Below are 20,745 nucleotides of genomic sequence, written 5' to 3' on the forward strand. Positions count from 1 at the left end.
TCAAGATCATCTTGAGACTTCAACTTCACAAATTCAGTTTATATCATAATTATGGGATAATAATTTTGGTGATCAAAATCAAATAATGAAAGGCTATTTTTATAGCTTTTAGAACAATTTTAATGCAGTTGTTATCCCAATGTCCTGTCCTGATGATGGGATTCACACTTCTGATCACTTTTCGATCTCCAGGATTGAGCGGTGCAAGATTTCTGACGCGATGACGGTGATCATAGTTCGGTTTTTGGTTGTCGCACAGCTCAGTTTCTTTGTCCTTCACCTCTGTTAGATAAGGCCATTTTGGGATGAGTGTTTCTGGCTTAACTGGCACCTTTGTTCGGATTTGTCTACACATGCAAAAGTTCGGCAGGGCTATACCCATTTGATAAGGGCGTCGCACGATACGACATTAGGGCGACGTACGGATCCTTGTTTTTGCGCAACAGATTCTTGATAGTTTGTACGTCGCCTTCCGCTTCACCATTGCTCTGTGCATATCTCGGACTGCTGGTTACGTGTTGGAATCGAAATTCCTTTGCGAATCGCACAAACACTTCAGACGCATATTGTGATCCCTTATCAGAAATTAGCACAAATGGTATCCCGTGACGGCTAAATATGGGTTTGACGTTGACGACAACTTGGCGATTTCCGCAAAACGTGAGAAATAATCAACAACAAAAAGGTATGTTTTCCCTTTGGAATGGAAGAGATCTGTACCCGCGCGTTGCCATGGACGTGTCGGTAGCGGAGTTGGTATTAACGGTTCGGCAGAGTCATTCCTTGCCTCGGCACAGATATGGCAAGAATTCACCACATCCTCTATTTGGCTGCTAAGACCATGCCACCAGACTGACGATTTCACGCGTTCTTGACACTTTGCGATTCCCAAGTGACCCTCGTGCAATTTCTCTAGGATCTCGGTCCTTAGAATAGGCGATATAACAAGTCTATCACTTTTCAACAACAATCCGTCAACCACGGTGATTTCACCTCGCAGTCCCCAGTACGGTTTCACAAGTTCGTCTAGGTGCGTTTTGTTACTCGACCATCCTCCCAATGCAAGTGTCATCAACTTTGAACATATTGGGTCGGATTTTAGTTCAGTCCGCGCTTGTTCCAACCGAGAGTTTGTCGCGGAAAAATTGTCCAAATCGACTCCACAAAACACTGGGAGTTTTTGGTGAAATTATCCTCTTCGGCTGAAATACCCCCACGCACGGGAGAGAGGGACAACGTATCTGGTGTATTATGCCTTCCCCGGCACGTGGATTATGTCATAGCTGAACCTTATAAGTCTCATACGGAAACGCTGAATACGCGGCGGAAGTTCTCTCAAATCCTTGGAACCAAGCAGGGAAATCAACGGCTTATGGTCGGTTTCCATTCGGAACTTCAATCCTATGATAAGGCCGCTAAATCGGTCGCATGCCCACGTGAGAGCTAGAGCCTCTTTTTTTATTTGCGCGTAACGCCGTTCCGTCGGAGTTAATGCACGCGAATGTGACGCTACAGGTCTCCGCACTCCGTTTTCCTGCACCTGTGTGATGACTGCCCCGATTCCATATGACGACGCGTCAGCTGATACTATCGTCTCCTTGTTCGGGTCGTAAAGGGCTAGAACTGGGCTAGAACAAAGTTCCTGTTCTTTTTACTGAGCAGGTCGCGAATCGGTTTCGTTTTCTTTCCGAGATTTGGCGAGAACTGGTTTACCATTCCCAGAAATCGACAGACTCTTGAAATATCTGTAGGCGAATCCATGTCGCGGATTGCCTTGACCCTGTCGGGGTCAGGTGAGATTCCATCACTGTTTATGACATGTCCTACGAATTTAATTTCGGTTTTGGAAAATTCACATTTCTCACTGTTCAGTGTGACACCAGAAATTTGAATATGGATTGTCCAATATTCGAAGTTTATTATTGTATTTCACATGTACGGCAGATTTGTGGAATTCTTTGGTGCAAAATACTATTAATGCAAAAACTTTTTTTTTCAGTTTGAAGAACTATGTAAGACCACGGACTTGTTGTTTTGTAGTTTACCTGTAACTGTTAAGATATATGTACCGAAATACTTAACTGTAAATAATATGGTATCTAAATCCGGTTTAGGTGTGATAGATCAAAGACAATGATATTGAAGTATTGATGTTTTCGTTCACATAAGTCCGTATTTAGTCAGGTCTAGGAAATATTACTTAGATTAGAAAAGAGCCTTAATGTGGGCCGTTTTAGCTTGTATCAAGGGTTATTTTTAGAATGTCACGTGATTTGTCATGTGACCATCAATCTAATGTTCTTTCAAAATGGCGAACGAGGTAGTGACAGGAATGGGGTCCACTGCGATAAATCCAGATATTGCGAGCGAAAGACTCACCGCAACATTTGACCCATTGGAATTAACTCACTTGTTCGATGGAGGAAAAGAAAGAACTGCTCGTCGGAAAGAATTAGGTAGTATTTCAACATGACCCATATATTTATATAACGAAAGTCGACACGATCATGGAAAACGTAACTTAAGCAAGTAACAGCCTACATATGAACTACCGTTACTTTTTTTTAAAAAAAATTTTTGCATTAACTTCCGGTATTTCGGCGATCGCAAATGTTCTCATAAGTAGTCGTTCTCAGTGAAGTCTACATTTTTGTAGAGATACATGCACATAGAGTACGCAATGGAGAATCAAATCATTCAGTGACATGTGAACTGGTAAAGGTCAGAAATCGGGACAAGTGCATAAACACAGTCACGCAACTAATATAACCGTATACATAATTTCATTTTAAGCTTGATAAAAAACAAACAAACAAAACACATCAAAGGTCACATGCTATCTAATGATAGTGACATGTGATAACATTGCCGAACATGCCAAGACAAATTACATTGATTTAGATAAAGACACAATTTTTAATTTAGTTATTGTATATTAGAATTCAACAAGGGCCAGATGATATAAAAATGAATTTCCCTTTATCATTGTTTCATTATTAGATTTCTGTCTGATGGAATTAATGTAGATGTTGAAATATAGAAAAAATAAAACATATCTGCTTCAAGAATGTAATGGTTTTCTAAGCTATTAATCATTTGATTTCATAATCAGTTTATTTATATTGGATGTTGCAAATATAGTAAAGGACACTTTATGATATTTGACAATTTATTAGGAAGTTACAACAGAAATATCATGCATCACCCATGTACATTCTCGGTCTGTATTAACTTGAGCTAACATAAAAGTCTTCTTACATTAATCAGTGAATATAATTCATACAAGTTATATACAGTTTAGAATGGTAAGAGTATCACATTCACAACAGTATCTGAGTAGGCTTTCTATATTTATTTGAAGACACTCTTACCAGATTTCTCCTGAGTATCCCGCTGCAGAGTAAAGGAACTTGATATTCACCCAAATCATAATGGATAGAGTTGTCTCTTCTACCTGAATCCGTCAGTGTAGAACAGGAAATGGCAACAGCAACAACACATTTTAATGAAATAAAAAATTAGATAATAGGAATACCATCCAAACATTGCTGAAAAAACACTTACATGAAAACACACACTTGCTCACATACATTTGCATTGTAGTATGATCCTACTTATTTAATACTCAAAGCTTGATTCTAAACAAATAGAAGAGAATGAAGGTCTTTTATGTCTGTCAAATAATGTAAAGGATGATGAGTGCTACTGCTATGTATACATATACATTATGTATGTACCAGTATACAGTTTTAATGCAACTTTTCTGACCTCTACTGTATTATACTATAGGAACATACGATTCTCACTGAATTTTAGAAACATTGATGTGATTGTAGGGACATGACTAAAATGTTTTGTCTCGTACCAAAACACTGTTCTGTTTATCAGAGAGACAATATATGCTTGATAGAATGCTAGTTGCTGTATGATATGAATCTACTTCACTAGGGAGGATTTCTTTGAAGCTTATATGGTAAAGCATTATTCTTGTTAGGGAAGGCATTGAAAAATCATAGCCTGTGTTACTACCCCAACAATATTAGATGTTCACTCAGAGTGATACTGATGACAGGTGCCTTGTCATTGTCACCACAGTAACACTGGATCCTAAATCGGTCGATTTATGTGGACACACCCATTCAACCAATCAAAATGCAATAATTTTATCTCCTTAACAGGTGATATTTATTTTTGCTAATTACGCTACAAATTCCTACTAAACATTATAAAGCTATCCTCCTGAAGAGTACTTCAGGGGATATTTCACTGTAAAAATTGTCCTGATGAAGACCCAGCGATTGGGTCAAAACTAGCTGGTGATTAAAAATAGTACCAGAGCAAGCTTGAGTATGTTGCAGTTATCTTACCTTGCTTAAAGTTCTACTGAGTGACCACGATGATATATAGTCACAGCCTACTCTCAGACCTTCATTATAAACAAATCAATCGTGGCATACATATTTCTTGTTTGTGATCAACCAATTGATATGATTTTAAATATGATCAAATTTCCTTCGTTGACATGGTGTCATCAGGTCCAAGTGATTTATATTTACCAGGTAAGACATCACACAATCTCATCAACAATGGATAATTTCATTAGGAGTTTTATTTTGCAGAACTGTGTTGATTTTCTGGGTTTTTTGTTTTATTATTGAATACAAGATATTAAAGACAAGAAACTTTGCCAACAAATTTCTTGCCCATAGACAGAATATCATCAATACTGTTACATGTACTTTGTTATTTTGACTTCCAGAGAAAATGCTGTTCAGTGATCCTGTGTTTTGCCTGAGAGACAGTATATATCAGTCAAACTCTGAACTTTATTCTGCTACCATGGCACGATCAGTCAAACTATTTCGTCTACAGCAGGAGCAAAACTGGAGTGACGAAGACTTGATGTTGGTATTGAGGTAATTGACAGTGTTATTTAACATATTGATGAAAGAGTGACCTTAAAAGGAATGATTCATATGACTCGTGTTGTCGATTTTTGATTTTGTGGATACATAAAGTTCAATAAGTCTACTTACACTAATTTTAGCAGTTCGAGAATGGACCCATGAATTCAACAAAAAGGAATCTTCCAAAAATGATTTTACAGTACCAGTTGATGAATTAGTTATGATCACTTTGTGCATTGGACCATACAATCCTCGATGAGATGTATACTGTATAAATGTTTCCAATTTTTTTAAATATTGCAGACAAACATATCTAGCAATTATGTTTTAACTATATATAATAATAATTACACCATTGATATCCAGTCTTTTCATAATGATAGAAGTATAAGAAATTTTGGATTGTTTTGCCCTCAATTTTTAAGGAGACATGATCACTCGTGATCTTTTCAGGAAAAGATGTAATCCTACTACACATTTTCATAAATTGTCTTGGAATATTTATTTCCCCTTTAATATTTGTAAATGTGTACAGAATCATCCGTGAACAGCATTGCCTGAGTCTGCATCATTCCATGTTCCTACCTGCCATAGAAAGGTTGGCTACTGAAGAACAGAAAGAACGATGGCTGCCTCTCGCCAGGCGGTATCAGATGATTGGAACATACGCCCAGACAGAGTTAGGTCACGGTAAAGAACTTTATAGCTGGAGCTTCCGATGTGTTTATTTGCAAATTATCAGTAGTTACAGAGAAGGATAGCATGATCTTGAAAGGATAAAGAACATATTATCTGCAATAAAATTATTATCTGAAATAAAATTTTTAAAAAAATGATCATTTGATTTTAATTTTGATATTTCTTTTTCATATGGTAACTTTTTATAAATAGTTCAACTTGTTTAATCACATGGCTGAAAATAATCAATATTTCTTTCTTTTGGTAACTTATTATTAATCACTGCAGAGTTATATTAAACAACTTTAAGTATTTTTGTATGCACTTTTTGTTTTGAGGTACAAACCTGATGGAGCTGGAGACCACAGCTACATATGATAAAGCTACAGATGAGTTAGTCTTGAATACACCAAAGCTGTCCTCCATCAAATGGTGGCCTGGCAACTGTAAGTACATTGATACTTTTTACCTGGAAAGGCATTTCATGGCTTATGGCTTCCTAGAGACCTATTGTCGTTTGTCTTCTTTTTGTAAATATAATACAGTTAATACCTCCTCTGGTTGTAATGTAACTTCATAGTATTAAGGCAATGTTTTGTTTTGTCTGATGATTTTATTGTAATGCTCCAGTGGGAAAATCAAGCAACTATGCTATTGTTCTTGCTCACCTGGTGGTCGACAACAAGAGATGTGGCATGCATCCGTTCATGGTACAGTTACGCAGCATGGTGGACCATACACCAATGCCTGGTAGGTATCACTTGACAATGTGTTAGAACACTCCAGCAACTTCTTCTAATGAACCACATGGCATAGAATCAGAATCTTTATTAGCTAATAGGTATTTGGCAAATGTGATCATGATATTAAGCCCAACAATGCTTGCAGTGACCTTGACTCAGTTTCAAGGTCATGAGAGTCAAATTTGTTTAAATAATTCAAAGCCTTCTTCTGAGTTACCAAAAAACTTGAAGAGTTTTTAATAAAAATATTGTACAATTGTAAAATTTGTTACTTTTAGCATTTTTAGTGTGAACTATGTGCTGAGAATTTGAAATCTTCATAAATTATATTAGTTGTAATTTCCTGGAAATGATTCTTTATTATCACTTGTAGATAAATCATGTTTAACAAGTGGTGTAAAGATGTTATATTGTAAAGTTGGTTTAAATTTAACAAGTGAATACAACGTGTGTGATACATGTCCATTGGACCTTGTTTCATGATGTACCTAGGTTCCTTTCTGTCAACCATGTTGTAGGTATAAAGTTGGGTGTTATTGGACAGAAGATGGGAGGAAACTTTAACGACAACGGTTTCCTCTTCCTGAACAATGTCAGGATACCACGGGAAAACATGCTGATGAAGAATGCACAGGTAGGGTACACAACAACAGTGGGGTATACTGAAGTCACATCTGTTCTTGATCTTGGTTATCGTGAAGTTGCTCTTTACTTTGTCTTTTTTATGATATCTTTATGATATCTGACATTTTTGACATTTAAACATGGAATCACATTCAGCTGGCATTCATGGACATATGAATGAAAAGAGGATAAGGGCAAAATCAATAAAAAGTGTTAGTACTCTATGTTGAAATTGCCTTTATCCAGATGACATTCATAATACCCAGGAATACCAACTAAAAAGGGATTCAGTGCTTGTATTTATCATTTTCAATGTTCAACATTTTATAGGGGAGACATCCTCTATTTATTCTCATTACTTGTGGTAATCCTACTCTGTTGGCAGTTAATGAATCAGTAATTCATACACATCTGACGTTAGAAAGTTTACATAACAGCTATGGCACTCCATGGTAAATATAATGTGGTGTTGCCACTGGTGTTTAAATTTATTGACTAGAACATTCAAGGTTTTATGTATAAATCTGTTTTATATTGGTGATGCAATTTCTGTAGCTTGTTTTTGACAGTTAACACGGACAGGTAAATTCCTGTCCTCAGGCCCTAACAAGGCTAACTATGCCACAATGATTTATGTTCGGGTGATGATCTGTACCTGGACCTTTGGTGCTTTGTCAGCTGCTGCAACAGCAGCCATTCGTTACAGCAGTGTCCGGCGCCAGTCCACTTTATCACCAGGGTCAGTAATTTTAGTTGATATCTAATCATCATCTTATCGTAATTATCTGATTTTTGAGTGTAGTATCTTTTTAAAAAAAATTAAATCAAGTTATTTCACTTGCAGAGGAGTAGTATGCAGTCCTGGTAATGATTAAAACACATATCAGCAAATTAAGTTACAACGTTCAGCTTTGTTGATCTTTTATCTTTTGTCATGATTACACGTCTTTTTCAATATTGGATTTTGGATGATCGAGACTTCTTGTAAAAAGACCTTTTATCTTTGTAATATGATTATCCAATGGAATGTACACAAAATCAACTAGTGTTTTGGAGGAGTAAAAGTAACTGAAGTTGATTCTCAATCCAATTCGACAAGCATAAGGTTATCTCCAGGAGCCTTGTTGTTGGAAAATTTATATGTAAAACCCCAGTGTAGACAGATTAAAAAACTTTAAAACTTTTCTGCAATATATCTTTCCTTTATTTGAATCACCCCTAAACCTACAATATAATGCCACCAATGATATGTGTAACTGGTTATGTTATGTACAGGAAGCAGGAGAGTAAGGTCCTCGACTACCAGACCCAGCAGTACAAGCTGTTCCCTGCTCTGGCTACTGGTTATGCCTGCTTCTTCATTCACAAGGTTCTTTCTGCCAAGTATCAAGCTATGCTCATCGACATGAAGAGTGGCAATGCCAAGGCACTACCTGAGGTCTGTATTTGTTGACATAGCAAGTAATATGGCAGTTTTTTGGTCCAGGAAAGTAGCACTATAAAATGTGTTAGTGATTGGTTAAAGAGGAACTCGGCATTTAGAGCCAATGGTCAGAAACACAGGGGACCATGAATTATGATCACACATATTTACCTTCTGATGAGATGCAAAATTTCCCATATTTTCAGCTGAAATTATGTCTTCTAGTGTGATAGCCCAGTATTTGTAACCCTTTTTCAAATTTTATCTGTTACCAGATTTGTTTGATAGTTAATGTAGCAAATGAAAACTTAATTTATGAACAGAATAACCTGACCTACAACAACTTCCTTTATTTCTATCACCTCAGCATTCCTTTATAAGTCATACTTAATTCTTTTGTGTTTTAAAGATGCATGCCTGGTCATCAGGAATGAAGGCCTTATTAACAGACATAGCTATATACAAAATGGAGATTTGTCGGCGGTCATGTGGTGGGCACGGATACCTACGAGCCTCGGGGATCTCTGACATGGTTTGTGGTGCTACCCCACTGGCCACAGTGGAGGGAGAAAATACCGTTCTCTACTTACAGGTGGCAAGGTATTGATCATTTCATTGACATCAAAATATTCACATAATTCAAAGAACAGATTCATTTTGTATAATATTTTAGCATTGTCTGATTAATTATCATCAAAACTCATATTGAAATATCACATCGTAGTGAATGCCAAAAATCTTAACTTCAAAATTGAATTATATATATATATATATATTGTATACACTTTGAAATTCACTGAATGGATATGATTTTAAAGTGGTTAGTGAATTTGTCTGACGTTGGTTTAATTACAACACAACTAAACCTAGGATATGGGGCACAATGTTTGTCACATTTATTTGCTCAACTTCAGTGAAGATGGTTACAATTTTGATAATGAATGATTTAATGACAGGTTTTGTGTTAGTAAACTTTGTCCAAAATGTACAACATTTAGGTGCTGTGAAGTCAGGTGTCATGTGTAGATTTTCTACAAAGCTGTTTACATGGTTTCCTGAAAGTCAGGTATTAGTAAAGTCAGGTTTTACAAGATTGCTCTTCATGATGTCCCCAATTTTTAATGATGTCCAGAGAATTGGGTACTGGTTAAGTCAGGTTTCACTGTGATATTTCTAACACATTGTCTTTGATTTAAAGATACCTGGTGAAACAGATTGCCAAGGCATTGACGGGCCAGCGTACAACGGGCACAACAGAGTATATGAACATGAATGAGACTAGCTATATTTGTCCTCTACAAAAACCTGGAGACTGCAGGAATGTAGACTTCCTATGTGAGCTGTATCAGAAAAGAGCATACAGGTATGTTGTCACAGATTGTTAGACAGTGGAATGTACTTACAAAAGGAGACTTAAACTTTTCTGTCTAATATCCAAGTTCATCTTTCATAATTTTCTTTTCCTTACTAGCAATACATCATCTCATCATGTTTTAGATTAATAGAATCTGTCTTTCTGTGTGGTGCAGACAGAGACATCTAAACCTTGGAGTAATGTTTTTAAACATCTGTCAAAATTACTGATGGGACATATCATGTGCATCCATCTGTCGTAAACTTTTGTTTGCTGGTAAATCTCCTCCCATAGTTTTCAACTGATCTTTTTAAAATGGTAGGCTTCATCATCACCACATGTTGAATCATCCTGTATGGCAGGTTGATTCTGCACCTCTTTTCAGAAGAGTTACAGCACCTTGTATTTTCATAGCATTAATCTTTTCCAGATTTCTCTTTCTCAGTTAAAAACATTTCTCTTTAAAACTTGAAAGTCTTTATAAGTATGACACAAAATTGTGTTTTCCTGAACAGAAGTTTTGTTCAACAATTTTTGGAGTTATTGCCCCTTTTTAAGTTTTTCAGTATAGGAGGATATTTAAAACAGTGTGATTTAAAGGGTTGTCAGCAGTGTAGCCAAATATTTAGAATTTTGATCTAAAAAAGATTTCAAGAAATGAGTCTGGAAGTAATCTTACACAATACCTTTAAACACTAGATAACATGATTGTTTCTTTTGAAAAAAAAATTGCAGAACGGTTTTAAAAGTTGCTCAAGCATTGCAGCGAGACATGGAATCTGGGAAGGAAGAGGCAGTTTATATGAACAATAACCTCCAGCCTCTCGTCAGAATGGCCACGGTAGAATTTTATCATTTAATGTGTAGCAAAATATGATGTGTCTGTTTTTATACCTAAATATATGATTATATAATAGATAGAATAAATCCAGCTGATTATAACATAACACTATGAAATCATATCATTATTTTTTTGGCATGGCTGAACATTCATGATTTTTCACGAACTCTTTTTTTTCATATGCTCCCAAAATTCACTTGCACTGAATTCATGTTACATTTTAAACACCTGTAAAATTTATTGATACATTAATTTATGGGTTCAGAGTATCCATGAAATTAATAAAAAAAACAGATGTTTTAATCCCCATGAAAATTTCAAATTTTTACATATTTTTTTACCTCATATGAAAACAGCAAAAAAAAGTCATTTTGTTGAAAAATTACTTGATTGTTGTTTGTAAAATCTATCAAATTTCAATTACAGGCCCATTGTTATTATGTAGCCATGAGAAACTTTGTTGATGGACTAGCCAGTGTACAGGTCAGTCCTCCAGCCAGGAAGGTCCTGGACAAGTTGTGCTGTCTGTTTGGGGTTCACTATATTGTTACTCTGTCAGGAGACTTCCTGGAGGTAAGGTCAAATTAATATCGTTCTGTGTCTATAAACAGGTATACATACTGACTTAGTGTCTTTGAATGGTGAATAGTCAGTTTTAGTTAACATAGTCTCTAGTTTTGATTTTGTTTAATGAAATATCTTTCAATATAAATGTACATACATGACCATGCCTATATATTTTCAGTCTGAAGCAATGGGTTTGGAACAGCTACATTGGTTACAGGAACTAGAGCTACAACTTCTTGCAGAGATACGGTAAGTCCACCTGATTTCTGAAAATAAGGTAGTTCAGTTTACCATTGATTGCATTTTTTGTCATTTCACAATATCATCTATCATCTTAACACTTTTTGTTTATAGAAATGATAATTATAAACAGAATTATCTCCCCTTTATATACTATATGCAAGTTTAATGTATAGGAATGGTGATTATATACAGAATTATCTCCCTTCCCACTTGATCAATAAGCAGAATTATCTCCCTTCTGTAGACCTGATGCAGTGACCTTAGTGGATGCCCTGGACTTCCATGATGAAACCCTTTCGTCTGCTATTGGTTGCTATGATGGCCGTGCCTATGAACGACTTTATGAGGCTGCCCTGAAGGAGCCAATGAATCAAACGGAGGTAAGATTTTAAATGGGCAGAACATAACGCTGCTGATGGTTTCAGAGAAGTTCCCAATCATTGTCTATATGTACATGTCAAAATATCCTACTTTAAAGAAACTTATGATTGAAGTGATGGGTAACATCTCCCTGACACTCATTATACCATCTAGTCAGTATGGTCATTTACTTGAACAAACATCCCTTGGTTAAGGTCTATCAATTGTCTAAAATGGAATGATTAATTTTTGTAATCAGTAATAAATGAAATAGGTTTAGTAATTATAATGATCTTTGGATGTATTATGTAGAATTAGTCGTGTCACATTAGTAGGAACCCAATTTTACACGACATAGAGAGGTTGATTTCAAACAATGACAAAGGAGATATAGATATGATTTTAATTGAAATATGTAATGTTCTACTTCAAACTAAATAGAAGTTTTATTTCTGTTGTGTTACAGGTTGAACCTGCCTATGACATGTATTTGAAAAAGTTGATTATGGAAGGAGCCCAGTCCAAGTTATAATGCTGAACAAAATGTTTCATCCATGTCACAACAAATTCTAAAACCCTACAGTTACTAATTTATCACACAATTTATTCAGAGAATTAACCTGTGTTATATTTTTGGACATATGTCACTACTGTGACATGCTGGACCTGTGCCTGTCAGAAATGGATTCTGACGTCATTGTATGGACAATAACGTCATAAATTGAAAATGATGTAACAAAATGGCAACCCAGTTTGATTGTGTCCTCCACATTTTGACTTTAAAACCTGTCAAAATGTAACTGTTTTACGTTATGTGGGAGAAAATATTTCAAGTCTGTTTTTAATTTTCAATGATATTCATGAAACTCTGAGAGTTTCAGTTTGTGTTTGTCAAGGCTTGTAAAAATGAAAATTTGTAAGACTAGTTTCATCAAATTTCATACACAATCAAAGATCTTGTAACATCTTATATATGTTGTACATGGTATTCTACGTTTTAAAAGACACCAGTGTTTATATCATTTGTCGTTTTACATACATACATATACAATTTAATCTGGTCTTATCTCTGTGATCTAATCAAAACTAAGTTGAATGTACTTTGAAATATTTTCATATATTTTTTTGTAGATTTTTTTTATTTTTGAAATAAACCAGTATGGCCAGTTGAATATACTTTTCTAGGAGATGTGTTCCTACCAAAGAAAAGATAGCAAGGAGGGATTTATTGTGAAACAGTACACACCTTGTGTATATATATATATAATTAATCTAGATACATTTTTCCCAATTGATTCTAGATTTCCAATCAAAGATTTCTATTGATAGTTAACTGTAGAGGTTGTACTCAGGTGGAGTTGTTTTAGCATGTCTTAACCTACAGTTTTGTTGCTGTTAAAAACTGTTAAAAATACTTCAGAGTATTCTGGCATATCTAAACAGGGATGTGCTTTACAATGAGGATTTTAGAATTACATATTATATTTTAATGCATCATATCTGTAAAGTGTTGTTATATTTTGTAACTTGTACTTTGTAAATTTATGAACATTGAAAATATTCATGATAACAGCATTCATTTCATTTCATTTCCAAACAAAATAATCTACAAAGGTTTTGGATATGTATGGAAATTAGTCACCTTTATCTTACAACAATGTTGATAATATATATGTAAAAGGTTTCAAGTTGCACTGACTAATTTATTCATTATTAAGGATTTTAATACTTTATGAATTACCCGTAAATCACTACAACCATTGCATAATCATGTTTTTCCAGTGTCCTCAAATTTTAATTACACTAGAAACAGCATTGATGTAACCATTGTACACTAAGTGGCTTTATAACTTAGGAACTGCCAAGTTTTTATTTTGTGAATGATTTATGTACAGCACTTGTGGTCAGTAAAAAGTAGTGCCCAATATATGAAGTGAATGAAGTACTTGCCATTGTTTGGAATTTTTTTCCAACCACATCCTATGTATGTTATTTACTGAGGTCAAGGACATAACATATAGTGAAGTATATTATGTCCCTGTAGAGACACCTAATGTATTATTACATATAATACATTTATTGTTTTCTTCTTCAAATGAGTAAGTTTTCAGTATCTGGCAAATCGGTTATTATGTACATGAATCTAATTGGGTTTTTTATCACAAAAATATTGTTAGATTTGTTATCAAATGTAATTATCTGTAATTTTATGTTTTATTTGTTATCAAATGTAATTTTATGTAATTTAATGTTACATTTGTTATCAAATGTAATTATCTGTAATTTTACGCTACATTTGTGATAAAATGTAATTTTATGTGATGTATTTGTACTTGCTTATATACAAATCAACAAATTACAAACTGATGGGCATTAAATTTCAATAAAAACATAAACACTCTGATCAGAATTTGAGTTGGTGACCTTTAATTGAGGGGAGTGGGGATTGGATAATGGGGTTAGTCAGGGCATTGTGTTGTGTTTGATAAAATATGTTTGTATACTTTCAGTATTAATATACAAAAATGTGTTGGAAACTTTTGCACTCTTCAAAAGACATCAACAGAACAACGTTTTTTCTCTGAATTACTTGTATTTAAATGAAGAAAATGAATGCAATCTTACAGCGGCAAGGCTCTATAGACTTATTCAGAGTATTCTCCGGTCGCACAATTATTGTGTGGAAGGATTTTGGTTTCAGAGATCAGTGATGAATGAACTCGGTGAAATAAAAACTAAAAGAAAAACAGGCTCAGGACGTTTAAACGGAAGTTAAATTATGAAATCAAAATTGATGAAACTGTAAATTCTAAAGAATTGAAATTGGAAAGATTATTTTTTCTTAGAGTTCCTTTTTCAGTAATGATACGTTCTCAAAAAGAAAAAAAACCTATGTTATATATATAATCAATATCACCAAGTGTGACAGTTCACGAGACCTCGATGCCGGGGGTCCATTTCCCAAATATGGAAGTGAACAGGTTAGGGGTCACTTCCATGACAACGTGGCTTTTCGTCAAACAATAAGAGCATTGAACGCTTTATCTGGACAAACAATAGTGATTATGATAAGTTGGATCATTTGTTTCACAATGGTTGTAAAATAAATAAAATTAATATTTAGCATTTAACAGTTCAGTAAACGTTCTGAAACAATTATCACGGCAGCCATTATCTTGTGAGAAAACCCTGTCCATTGAATATTGTTTGTGATGCAGTAGAAATATTGTCTTTATGACAACAAAATAGGAAACGTATGACAAATATTCTTCATCTGTCACCTGATTCACAAAGTAACTGATATATAAACAAATATATAAAGGTTGTCAGGCAGGTGACCCCTATAGATAAACAAACATGATTACAAATACATAAATATATATATAATCCAATGTCTTTATCTCGTGTACATGACATGGTCAACCAAACAGAATTGCTTACTCGTTCTTGCATCGATATCAGCTGCATTGCATGTCAAGTTTATGAAAACTCAGCAGTAAAATTTTCATTGCACCAGAATAATTTAAGTTTTTAATAACTCAGTATACTATAAATATATTACTTTTTCTCATTTTCTTCTTTTGGTTCGTTTTCTTGGGATTAGTACAATTACCCTACTCTTCAGTATTTGTAGAATGTCTTTTCATTCTAAAGACATTGTGATGGTGCTTATTGGATTACAAATGTCATGTCCTCCGTGCCCAATATGTCAAAACCTTTTGTTATAGATGTTTTCGTCAGCTCTCAATACCGATCACAGGAATCAATAAGGCCCGGTATTGGAAACAGAGAGAATATATTGTAATCACGAATGTTTCGGTTATCTCAATATAACGACTCGATTTTATGTTAATTTTATGTTCAACTTAATTCCTACACCTTTTAGAAACGGGACAGAATATAAGGTCGTCCCCTATCACATTGTACCCATCACTAATCTTTTATCACATACGGAGCTTACACTAATCAGCCAACACAATCGAGGTAGGTTGACCTTTGTTTGATCTTTGGTGCATTTATCAAGAAGACTTCAAGCTGATATCTCACGTGCGATAGGCGAGTGTCATTGTCATGTACACATGTACTAAACTCCATGCCAGAATATATTTAGCTCTATAACAGAGAAAGAAAATTGACTCTAGAAAGATTTCTGACGTAAGCACAAATTACAAAGAAATCTGGAATACATGCAGGTATCAGAATTACATATCATTCCTTGTTCTCTGACGTCACTGGAGACAAGTTCTGAAATTACAATATTTAGTGTGGAGACTTCATCAAAGATGGGAAAATATAGCACAAGTACGTTTTGTGGTGACTATATAGTGTGGTGACAACAACAAAGCTGGAAGACGTTTGAAAATACGATGACGTAGGCTGTGATTGGGTAGTTCTGTGACATCATCACCTATCGTGGAAATTACAGAACGGCGATATCAACTGGGATCGGGAATATATATTTTGTTTATGTTTACATTGAAGATATATGACGTCATCTTAAGAGATCGGAATATATACTTTGTTGTTTACATTGAAGTCATCTTAGGAGAACGGAATATGTATTTATAGATGGTACAAATTTCATAGTTTCTATGGCACCATGAGAAAAGATGACTTCCTCCAATGCTGGTTCAATAATGAGGATACTATCAGTCATCTTGCTAATGCTTTGTAAGTATTTTTTATAATGTAACAATGTATGAATTAAGTTCATCATCATTCTGTACGCCTCAAACATTTCTTTTGCTTATTTAATTATTTATTTCTTATTGTTAAACATTCACTTAAAGTGTATGTTGTCCTTTAGTCAGACATCGCCAGAGACATTCACGTACAGTGTATGTTGTCCTTTAGTCAGACATCGCCAGAGACATTCACGTACAGTGTATGTTGTCCTTTAGTCAGACATCGCCAGAGACATTCACTTACAGTGTTTGTTGTCCTTTAGTCAGACATCGCCAGAGACATTCACTTACAGTGTTTGTTGTCCTTTAGTCAGACATCGCCAGAGACATTCACGTACAGTGTATGTTGTCCTTTAGTCAGACATCGCCAGAGACATTCACTTACAGTGTTTGTTGTCCTTTAGTCAGACATCGCCAGAGACATTCACGTACAGTGTATGTTGTCCTTTAGTCAGACATCGCCAGAGACATTCACTTACAGTGTTTGTTGTCCTTTAGTCAGACATCGCCAGAGACATTCACGTACAGTGTATGTTGTCCTTTAGTCAGACATCGCCAGAGACATTCACTTACAGTGTTTGTTGTCCTTTAGTCTGACATCGCCAGAGACATTCACTTAAAGTGTTTGTTGTCCTTTAGTCAGACATCGCCAGAGACATTCACGTACAGTGTATGTTGTCCTTTAGTCAGACATCGCCAGAGACATTCACTTACAGTGTTTGTTGTCCTTTAGTCAGACATCGCCAGAGACATTCACTTAAAGTGTATGTTGTCCTTTAGTCTGAAATCGCCAGAGACATTCACTTAAAGTGTTTGTTGTCCTTTAGTCAGACATCGCCAGAGACATTCACTTACATTGTATGTTGTCCTTTAGTCTGACATCGCCAGAGACATTCACGTACAGTGTATGTTGTCCTTTAGTCAGACATCGCCAAAGACATTCACTTACAGTGTTTGTTGTCCTTTAGTCAGACATCGCCAGAGACATTCACTTAAAGTGTTTGTTGTCCTTTAGTCAGACATCGCCAGAGACATTCACTTAAAGTGTTTGTTGTCCTTTAGTCAGACATCGCCATAGACAATCATGTTTTTATCTTTGTGTCAAAATTAAACCATAAGTCATATGGAGGGCAAATGAACATTCTGTCAATATTTTGAAGTTAAAGATTTCCCTCCATTGAAAAGCACTTTAAGATTTTAACCAATATTTCGATATTTACTGCTATTTATAAGATGCGAAAGGTACTCCAATGTTAAATATTGTTCAAATACACATCTTAATAGGATATTTGTAACACTTGATCAAGAAATCTACTGCAGAGCTTAAATGGTTTAAAGGATTGGGGCCAGGATGTTAACAGTATCCATACTTGCCACCATTTTGAATTTACCCTTCCGGACCACGTACACGACAGTGATTAAGTTCAAGACATTTATATGTATAAAGGTAACTTGACGTGTTCAGTACCTTACGGAAATAGAGAATATCCACAAACTCGATCATTTTTACCGGTATTTATAATAATACACTGCGGTATATTCATTTTTCAGTCGGGAATATTACTTTTTAGTCGTTGATAACAATTGCGATATCGCCCATATTTTCCCTTGGCGCGCACATGGTGCACAAACGCTCCTTCGTGAAAACCTGTTAAAAGTAATTTGTCATTGAATTCAATCCATCTCTAGCTCTTATACGATGTGAAATATTGAATAAAACGATTCAATGATATTAATATCGATGAAAAAATCGGACAATAAATTATCAATAATATTAACAGTATATAAAATACTGACGTCGCTAGTAAATAAAACGTACCTGCCGGACCGGTAGTTTAGCCGTTGTTCCACGTTTGACGACGTTATTTTTTGTTATCAGAGTTGCCGGTTACGCCGTAGGTTTGACGTTCCATTTTCCGGCGACATCTGCAACATCGGCATTGTCGGTGTTCACATTCTAAATGGGAAATACCCAAAGATGTCATATTACGCCAAATGAATAAATTAAAAAAAATACTCGCACCTTGTGTGTTGATGGGAAGAGAAATGCGCAATATACACAGAAAACTGCCTTAAAACACTTCTAAAATAAGTATATAGCGCTAAATGAGGAGTGTCTCGGGAAACTAATTGGGTGTAATGGGAATTTAGCACATCTTTATATTGTAATGCACATGTGTATCAACCTTTATAAGTTTTTTTCTTCCAAGGGAAAGCCACACCAAGCTGTGCTGGAGCCTACACATACCACAGCGTGTACGACTACGGCCTGTAAGTCTTTGTTTTTATCTTATGAGTGTTGTGGATCGAAATCTTGCATATTCATTTTAGAAAGTCATGATTTTTAGTTTTTCCTCCATCCAATAAATCATAATATCATCGCTCCATTTCATGAGTTATTCTGAACATACTTTCAATCAGTTTTATGATCATTTTTTAGTGATAATTATTGTAACGAACAGAAGTTTCATTTGAAAATTTGAAAATCATCCTAGAAATTTATCTTTATTGCCCTCGAATTACACCCGACAGAATCAATACAAGAAAACATTCTACCGTATATTCTATACGTGGGTAGAGTGATTTATAGAATTCAATCGTAACAACTGTATGAATATGAAAATTGACCAGTAAATTTATTGCAGCTCGACTGACCAGTTGTCCTGGATTGTAGTGGGCTCCCTGATAGCGTTCGGAATATTTCTGGTTGTGGTCATCTTTGTGTGTAGACAATGTGGTTTTTGTGCCTATCCACACGACACCAGACTCAGTTCTACAGCAGCTGTAGACACGCGCCCATTTCATATAGACGTGGCCGTCATCGACACGCAAGCAATAGGTACATGTGTACTGAAACAATGTCTTTTTTGTTTTCAGAAAATGTTAAGAACGGTTAAACATTTCATAGGTATTTGAGATTGGAAAATAAGAACAAACGGTGTTTCTGAGTCTGACTTTGATCTTCTGTTTATCCAGGAGTTGAAACCGAAATGTTCCAACGATTAATCTGTGATTTGCTGTTACGGTCCATTAAATTACCGATATAATGAATACACCTACATTTAACAGTAACTCTACAATCTTCTAGTAAAATTAACTATAACACATATGTATCTATGTAATTCATACCATACACTATAGACTCTATATTTAGCGTTCTCATAAAATGCATTTCTGTAATCATGCGAAAGTTTTGAAAATGTTTTAATTTCCAACGTTACAATGATGTTTAGTGTCAGTGCTATCTTTGTTTTTTGTTTTTGCTTGTTTGTTTTTTGTCTACCACATTGACGACAAACCTGATTTTCACACATCCATCTTGTACTTTTAAATCTCCATCAATTAATACCAACGATATGCTTACTAATAACGAAGTTTTTAGCCTTTCCTCTAATACCGTTCTTACATAAAATATTTCTAGGCGGTTTCCAACAAGTCCACCACCAGTCGCCAGACGAGGGCGTGTCACCGAAGCTACCCGGACTTCCTCCATATGTCCCAGAATATGTCCAAAATGACTCGATCAAATCTGCTCCACCACCGTATACAGTTGAAGCCCAGCCATGGTGAACCACAAAGGATGAGGGGGTTAACTCGCTGTCCGGATGAGAAATGGATACGAAATGCATTGGTTCAGATAAAAAGAAAAAAAATGAATTTGTCTTTACACATAAACGACAAGATAACAGATATGGTTATTAGTGACAATGAAGACTTCTTTTAGAATTTGTGAGGAATGAGTAATTAGGGATGGAGTTTTGATCTCAGAACAGCCGTCATGGCTATACCGAGTGGCTATTCTAACAGCACATTGTCCAAATATTCTGCGGAGTAATAATTAACATTACTGAAAGAGCAGATTTGTGTTTATATTTTTGTTGGGTTGTGTTTTTCCGAACAATTTAGTGAAATGCGTGGCTTTGGAAGATGCCTTTCACCGCCTACAGCTTCAGTGATCTCACAGCGAAAAACCCTGTTCCAAACCCAGCCTCGATTCTCAGGCGTCGCTCACTACACCCCGGGGACATGTCATCGCAAATTGAAGTCATAAGCGAAGTTATTTGATTGGTCTGGAACGAATTCTCGGGGTAAAAACTGTCCAATTACAGGCTGATACGGTCCTTTGAAGATTACAAAGAAACGACACCCGACTCAAAAGCCGTTACAACATGCAACATGCAGTAGTTATGCGACCTGGCCATGTCTTGTCCGCAACAAGTTACACTTAGAACCTTCAAAATGCCATGACATGTTCAAGGGGTGCAAAACAGACTTAGAATAGTGAGCGTACACCTAGAGTAACGAGGATGTTCCAACTCA

General features: G+C 35.5%; 3 protein-coding genes across 3 annotated transcripts; 2 read left to right on the forward strand and 1 right to left on the reverse strand.

Annotated features, from left to right (window-relative positions):
• Positions 1 to 586: 586 nt before the first annotated feature.
• Positions 587 to 1,072, reverse strand: LOC132556472 (uncharacterized protein K02A2.6-like). The gene has a single exon (XM_060220882.1). It carries the CDS (start codon positions 1,070 to 1,072, stop codon positions 587 to 589), a length of 486 nt encoding a protein of 161 aa, XP_060076865.1.
• Positions 1,073 to 2,330: 1,258 nt separating this feature from the next.
• LOC132556489 (peroxisomal acyl-coenzyme A oxidase 1-like) lies at positions 2,331 to 13,934 on the forward strand. Its single transcript, XM_060220899.1, has 15 exons — positions 2,331 to 2,456; positions 4,760 to 4,916; positions 5,443 to 5,597; positions 5,924 to 6,031; positions 6,216 to 6,335; positions 6,847 to 6,962; positions 7,522 to 7,691; positions 8,228 to 8,390; positions 8,785 to 8,975; positions 9,574 to 9,738; positions 10,465 to 10,570; positions 10,997 to 11,143; positions 11,316 to 11,386; positions 11,625 to 11,760; positions 12,207 to 13,934. The coding sequence occupies exons 1-15, from the start codon at positions 2,333 to 2,335 to the stop codon at positions 12,270 to 12,272; spliced, it is 1,995 nt and encodes a 664-aa protein (XP_060076882.1). The 5' UTR covers positions 2,331 to 2,332; the 3' UTR covers positions 12,273 to 13,934.
• Positions 13,935 to 16,377: 2,443 nt separating this feature from the next.
• On the forward strand, positions 16,378 to 19,995 carry LOC132556495 (uncharacterized). The gene is made up of 4 exons (XM_060220904.1): positions 16,378 to 16,411; positions 18,636 to 18,696; positions 19,071 to 19,264; positions 19,847 to 19,995. The coding sequence occupies exons 1-4, from the start codon at positions 16,378 to 16,380 to the stop codon at positions 19,993 to 19,995; spliced, it is 438 nt and encodes a 145-aa protein (XP_060076887.1).
• The last annotated feature ends 750 nt before the right edge of the window (positions 19,996 to 20,745 follow it).

Source organism: Ylistrum balloti, unplaced genomic scaffold, assembly GCF_031769215.1.
Source record: "Ylistrum balloti isolate Yb309-2 unplaced genomic scaffold, AGI_CSIRO_Ybal_v1 Utg370572, whole genome shotgun sequence".
NCBI lineage: Eukaryota > Metazoa > Mollusca > Bivalvia > Pectinida > Pectinidae > Ylistrum > Ylistrum balloti.

Excerpts from the sequence above, each read along its gene's own strand:
- LOC132556472 (XM_060220882.1), bottom strand. The coding sequence starts at position 1,072 with ATGACACTTGCATTGGGAGGATGGTCGAGTAACAAAACGCACCTAGAC.
- LOC132556489 (XM_060220899.1), top strand. The coding sequence starts at position 2,333 with ATGGGGTCCACTGCGATAAATCCAGATATTGCGAGCGAAAGACTCACC. Across the intron at positions 2,457-4,759 it reads TGCTCGTCGGAAAGAATTAG|AGAAAATGCTGTTCAGTGAT; the intron begins GTAGTATTTCAA and ends TTTGACTTCCAG. Across the intron at positions 6,963-7,521 it reads TGCTGATGAAGAATGCACAG|TTAACACGGACAGGTAAATT; the intron begins GTAGGGTACACA and ends TGTTTTTGACAG.
- LOC132556495 (XM_060220904.1), top strand. The coding sequence starts at position 16,378 with ATGAGGATACTATCAGTCATCTTGCTAATGCTTT. Across the intron at positions 16,412-18,635 it reads AGTCATCTTGCTAATGCTTT|GGAAAGCCACACCAAGCTGT; the intron begins GTAAGTATTTTT and ends TTTTCTTCCAAG. Across the intron at positions 19,265-19,846 it reads CATCGACACGCAAGCAATAG|GCGGTTTCCAACAAGTCCAC; the intron begins GTACATGTGTAC and ends AAATATTTCTAG.